The sequence below is a fragment of the Etheostoma spectabile genome, chromosome 6, assembly GCF_008692095.1.
Source record: "Etheostoma spectabile isolate EspeVRDwgs_2016 chromosome 6, UIUC_Espe_1.0, whole genome shotgun sequence".
NCBI classification, from domain to species: Eukaryota; Metazoa; Chordata; class Actinopteri; order Perciformes; family Percidae; genus Etheostoma; species Etheostoma spectabile.
The window spans coordinates 22,146,707-22,153,324 of NC_045738.1; the positions used below are offsets into that span (position 1 = coordinate 22,146,707).

The 6,618-nt window shown below is 43.1% G+C and overlaps 1 protein-coding gene across 4 annotated transcripts in view; it reads right to left on the minus strand.

Moving 5' to 3' along the window:
* Positions 1-358: 358 nt before the first annotated feature.
* Positions 359-6,618, minus strand: part of LOC116690835 (calphotin) — a 21,474-nt gene continuing 15,214 nt past the window's right edge. For 2 of the 4 annotated variants that reach the window (XM_032518023.1, XM_032518024.1), the window contains exons 2-5: positions 4,412-5,305; positions 3,725-4,357; positions 1,336-1,395; positions 359-1,047 (exon numbers count right to left, since the gene is read on the minus strand). In XM_032518023.1, the coding sequence (XP_032373914.1) occupies positions 1,340-1,395; positions 3,725-4,357; positions 4,412-5,305 (1,583 nt within the window). In that variant the 3' untranslated portion in view covers positions 359-1,047; positions 1,336-1,339. The remainder of the gene's footprint in view (positions 1,048-1,335; positions 1,396-3,724; positions 4,358-4,411; positions 5,306-6,618) is intronic. The other 2 variants (XM_032518025.1, XM_032518027.1) reach the window with 2 other exon arrangements.

The following is a 6,618-nucleotide window of genomic DNA, read 5'->3' on the forward strand; positions in this document are numbered from 1 at the left end:
GTTTGTTGCAACGACCGGCAGAAAAGTCACCTTTTCTTGGCAAAATTGAATGTGACCAACCGGCGGTTTCCTAATTTTGTAGGAAATCATACGAATGGGTGTGAACAGGTTTTTGTACTATATCATACAACCACGTCCATGAGAATGCACTGTTGAATTTATAGTCTTAATTTTTAGAAAAATAATTAAATGAACATCTGCCAGCTGCAGTGCAGCTTCACTAAATGGCTTCATGGAACAGCAAGATGACATTTCAGAACTTGGGTTATCATCTGCATCCTCAACCTGGCAACGATTATGTTATTACTAATCTTCTGTATATGCATCTGATCATCTGCGTTCATGTTTTCTTCCTTACTTAAAACAGAAAAAACACAGATTTGACTTACAGTAGTGCTTATGAGTATTACACTGTCCACCCTGTTAACATTTAGTATTGTCATTCCTATTAATTAAATGAACCTTATTAGAAAGGCTTAGATGAAATAATGTTGAAACACCAATCAGAGATGTGGCTTTACGGCAGAAATTAGACTCAATAAAAGCTAAAAATTCAACCTGGTAAAATTTTGATACTTTAAAAATCAGTTCTAGGGGATAAAACATTAGGCTGGCAGTGTCACCCGGCTTGGTGTTTGTGTCACCATAAAGTCTTTGCATAATTTTATTCACAGTTGCGTTTGGCTTGTATTCCTCAGAAGCAGCTATTTGAAATATCCTTAATCACACTCTCACAAGAGTTCACAGATTTCACAAAATATTGCACCCTATTGTCTCATCCAAGTGTTTTTATAGCCTTTTCTGCGTAGGCATGTGTGTATAGTGTGCTGCTCCAGGCACTAAAGGTCTCAATAGAAAAACATAATAAAAAGATTTATATTTACAAATGTTGAAAAATGTCCTAAATGACACGTTATCAAGGCACCATGCATATGAATGTATCTGGTGTACAGTTTGGTAAGCGTTTATTGCTTTGTCTTGTTTTTCTTCCACTTTCCGTGCAATGGTAGCTTTGGGGGTTTAGTTACTTTGGTGCATCTCTTCGGTCTGAAAGAAGATAAAGAATAAAATTAGACAATTTTTACACATGTGACATAAATTTCCACAATTCACATTCAGGGTTTTAATTACACTAGGTTTGACAGAATTATCGTATATACAATATTCCACTTTTTTGCATCAAAATTCATTTCTTAACACCATGCACTTGTTTTTTTACCCCCGGAAAAAGTTATTTATGGGTAGTCATATATTCATAAGAGAATATCGAGGATACGGAGTTGATTCGGCAGTATTTGCATTGGGTTTGAGTGTGGTTTGTGGTTGTGCTCTCACCGACTCAATCTTCCTTTTTGGCTTTCACGCTGTCCTGAGAGGCCTTAGTTTCAGACACCACTGTGCGGACACACACACACACACACACACACACACACACACACACACACTATCAATACATGATACAATTCATGCTGAGGGAACTTTGAGCTTGTTCAAGAATATCTACGCTGTGCTGTAAAAGCCTCATATGTCCAAAACCATTTTTTCAGGAAATGACAAAAACGCTACATTGAGAACATCTGATTGTACGATTTACCTCAGATTAACTCGCAAAATCGCCTCGTCGCTGCTTAAATATTTGTAAAACCCATAGACAAACTTAAAGACATACCAGTTATTTATGAAAAAAAAGAGAAAATACAAAATTGAGATACATTTCTCCTTAGCCACATCTGGTTCTGTTGACCTGGCTAACTAGTGATTTGCCTGGTGTCCCCAGACACACACACACACACACAAAACACACAAAAAATGTAGTAATTTGTCTGGCATGCCCAAAGCATAGCCTCCAGAGAAAAAAAACGTTATGCTATACTGTATGTCTTTCACACCGGAGCGGTTTACTACACATGCTGCCTGGAGGGGCGTCTCTTCCCTTAAAGTACAGCATGTTCTCTGAGAGTCAAGAGAGGGGTGCAGGAAGTACAGAAAACCACGAGCTCTGCCCCTTGAGAAGGCAAGGTACTACTAGAGGTACTATGCATTTAGTGAGATATTATGCAGAATACACACTAGACAGTTTGCAGTTGGTTATAATAGTCATTGCTTTCTAAATAAAGTCAAACATTTCACACAGTGTGTCTCACAGATTTTAACCCTGTACTAAAAAAAGTGTCAAATTCCACATGTTGGGACAAAGTATGTAAAGGAGTGGTGCTCTGTCTGTATTTGTCTTAAAAGACAAAGCTTCAGTACTGAGAGAACAAATCACCAGAACAAACTCTTAAAGAAATTGAACAGATACAGTAGTGTTAAAGTAAATGAGGATCTGAGTAGAATCATGCAGAGTTATCCCAAACACATTGACAATTTTGAATAATCACTGGAATGCAGTCCGTCTTGAAGGGCATTTACATTGTGTTATGTAACTGGAAGCTGCAGGGCATTATTATTCTGTAGTCACTTCACAATAGAGTACAATGAGTGAGAGTTGCGTGACTGGATCTGTTGTGCTGACAACATGCTCCTGTTAGTATAATCGACACACTCAAGACAAGCGTCCATTTCTCGCCCTAAGAGTGTATGGCTGCTTTCTATTTCTCACACAGTGTTATCTGTTCAGCCTCACGGGCAAACAATATCCTGTTCATCCTGTCAGCTCCAACCAATCACAGTACAGACAGGGACCTATGTGGTTGGTTTATTACAAGAGCGGTTGAATCGTTGGATACCTGCGTATTTACCAATGGCAGGACCTCTGAGGTGGTGATGTAAAACAATCTTACTTTGCCCGTACAGTAAGTTTAACAAGAAGATAGATTGGCTAGTGTAGGGCCATTCATTCTTCACCTGAATGTTAACAACATATCATCTATATGCACATCACTTCAGTTGTATCTGTCTTTACTGACCTCTTTCTGCCTTTTCACCATTTCCTGCTTTTTTGCGCAGTGCCTAATGCATGTTTGCATAGATTCTGGAGCCATTTCACCCAGTGGTGATGCTGCATTGTCTGATCTCCACCCGGAGACCCAGCCCTCCGATCTGTCACTATTGGTGAATCATGCCTTTTGTAGCATGTCAAAACATGATTTGATGTCTTAAAGTCAAAGTTAGCATGACAGGTTTGTCAGGAAACAATTTTGTGTTTAATCAATCAAATCACTGAGCCATGAACTCTCTCAAGACATACAGAACTCTCTCAGCAATGGCAGCCATCTTCCAGAAGAATCCTATTGTCATCCTCCTTTTAGCTGTTGATAGTCATAGAGGAAATGTGGCCGTGCCACATTGCAGTGCGTCAACTAAAAATACAAATCAGCTTTAAATAGCTAGCTAGTTAGATTATGTTGTGTTAATCCTTTTCCCCATATAAGGCTGATTCTGAGAGAATACCGACTTTAGAGGCATAGTGGGAGAAACAAAGTGTCTCCCCTATGGTTTCTGATCACGATCATGTTGTTGTTTCATGTTGTTCACAGACAAGTCAAACCGAGAAATGAGTGGGGGGAAATGTGCTGCTACCACGCCGTAGCCAAGCAGACCACTCACAGTTGTGTCCGTATATACGCGTCCCTACGTAGTACCTACGGCCTAGATTCAACGTAGAACCATTAATCAAGCTTTATTGTTGTAAAAAGATTATTAAAAAGAGGGGATAAGGAGTTTTTTGAGTAGATATGTAGGATAGAGAGCAATGCAGATGTGTTAGTCAAGAGTTCCATACCTTCAGGTGAAGGCTCAGGGGCCAGTGCCGAGGGTGCTTCAGCTGGGGTGGATTCAACCGCAGGAGCCTCTGCTGGTGCTGCACAGTCTGCCGCAGACTCTGAGCTCACAGTTGTTGCTGCTGGAGGTGCTGTTGCTTCCTCAACGGCCTTCTGAGGCTCGGTTTGGGCCTGAACACTGACTGGAGATAATGGAGGTAACTCTGGAATAGTTGCTGCTGCAATCTTTGGATCTATAAGAAGCTGTGCTGCCTCTACGAGTGCTGACGATTCAGCCGGAGCTGAGACTACACCTGGTGCTGAAGCCTCAGCTGGTACTACAACTTCACCTGGGGCTGCAGCATCACCTGGTGCCGAGGCTTTATCTGGTACTACAACTTCACCTAGGGCGGCAGCTTTCCCTGGGGTTGCAGCTTCAACTGGGACTGCAGCTTCACCTGGGGCTACAACTTCCTCTGGTACTGAATCCTCAGCTGGTGCTGAAACTTCACTTGGGGCGGCAGCTTCACCTAGTGCTGAAGCCTCAGCTGGTACTACAACTTCATCTGGGGCAGCAGCTTCAACTGGGACTGCAGCTTCAACTGGTGCTACAGCTTCCACTGGTGCTGAAGCCTCAGCTGATACTACAACTTCACCTGGGCCGGCAGCTTCAACTAGTGCTGAAGCCTCATCTTGAACTACAGCTTCACTTAGGGCTACCGCTTCAGCTTCTGCTGAGGCCTCACTTAGGGCTGGTGCTGAAACTTCACCTGGTTCTGAGGAGGCACATGGTGCTGTTGAGGCAGAAGTTGGTGCAGCATTGTCAGTTGGAGCTTCTGGCTCCACAGGAGCAGCAACTTCAGCAGGGGCTTCAGCTGCTGTCTCTTTCACAGTCACTGGGGCCTCTGCTGGCTCTGATGCAACAGGTTCAAGAGCAGGCGTAGCAACTTCAGGAGAGGCTTCTGCTGGCTCTAATACAACAGGTACAACCGTTTGGGTGGCAACTTCAGGAGAAGCTTCTGCTGGCTCTGAGATAACAGATTCAACTGCAGGGGTGCCAACTTCAGGAGAGACCTCTTCTGGCTCTGATATAATAGATTCAACCGCAGGGGTGGCAACTTCAGGAGAGGCCTCTGCTGGCTCTGATATAACCGATTCAACCACAGGGGTGGCAACAACAGCAGGGGCCTCTGCCTGCACAAATACAACAGATTTATCAGAAGGGGCCTGCGCTGTAGCCTCAACAAGGGCTTGGACCTCCGGGGCGGCCTTAGCCACTACAGTTTCTACAGCGGCAGCTTCTTCCACAGGGGGAAGTGCCTCCACCAAAGCTACACCAGCCTCAGGATTTGTATTGGCTTTTGCTGAAGCAGCGGCCTCTGGGGCTGCCTCTGCAGGGGCAGCAGGTTCTGGCAGAGGCTCAGGAGCAGCAGTCAGGAGGTCCTCCCCAGAGCCAAGATCCTCCTGGGCCTCCAGTGCTACCAACACGGCCTCAGCCTCATCCTCGGGTCCCGGTTGAAGATCTGGCAAGGCAGTCTGCACAGGCAACTGCATCTGGTCCTCGATGGTTTGTGCATCTTCTGGGATGGTACCGTTTCGGAGTGCTGTCAGGACAGGGATGACAAGAGAAGCTGGATTAGGATTTACGAATGGCAAGCATGCGGAACTTATCTGTGAGTCCCTGTGATCGTGCATCCATTTAGTCCCTGTTAACCTGTAGCAGTAACTACGTGACAATGCTGAGCAACAGAAAAGATTGACGAAGGTTCCTAATTTTTGAGCTTGAGTTGAGGGGGTCTTTAAGTGAATCTATGCATTGAATGGTTTTTTTAATAAGTTACCACATTTGTCATGACAACATATTTTCATACATTCATCAACTGCTATATTGCAGGGTGTTATTATTACCTATATGTTCTTTTCTTGAATAAATAAAAAGGTGTTTATTTGAAACTGGTTTTAAAATGATAATGCGTTAAAAATCAAAACAATAGTTTAACTCAACATGAAAAGGCAGGAGATGGGGATAAAAGGCACACAGACTGCATGCTAAAGAAAACATCCTTTCATTTCCGTAGTTGGAAATATGATTTATTGGAGCCAGTTTGTCTAAAGCCCAGAGGACATGCAAGCCACTCTTGAAGGAAATTAAATACTTAGGAAAGACACTCTACCTTTATTCTCATTCCCTGACCCACTGCTCTTATAACTGTGTGAACAAGCCATCAGCCCTTTGATGACAATACAGCCGATAAGGAACAATAGTGGGCTTGGAAAGTCAAATGTCAGGAACTTCAACACACATCTCAGTTACTGGAATCACAACAGCTTAACAGAGGCTTTAGACGTCATCACAGTTTTCCTCAACAGTATACTTCTTTACAAAAACACTGTCTGGACTTTGTTCACAAATAACAGAAGGGTGCAGATAGCTGAAGGGGTGGATAGTTTGGACGCTGCAGCTTCCTGATTTTATTTGTCTGTCTGAAGTGGTAAAGAGAGCTGAGAGTGATGGGTGGAAGGGAATGTGACGGCCTGGCAACTCAAATAAAAAATGAGCCAGTGGAAAAACACGTAACATGGAAAAGGGTTTATGTGAAGTGAAATATTTCTAAAATCACATTTGAGCTAGGAGTGTAGATTGCAAAAGTAGAAGTGTTTTCAGAAATGAAAACCTTATAAATAATGGCGTTTGACTGAGATTGATTTGATTGAGATAACATTCCTAAACTGATTTCAAACCATAGACAGTTAAAGAAATAGACCAATAGATCCCGTTGCTCTGGATGGAGACCAGTGAAGTCTATTAGAAGCTCTTTTCCAGTGATGGCTGAGCATTACTGCGCAGCCTCCAACTGAGCATGACAACGTAAATGTGACGTGAGCAACCTGTCTGAAAGTTGTAAGTCTTCTGGTA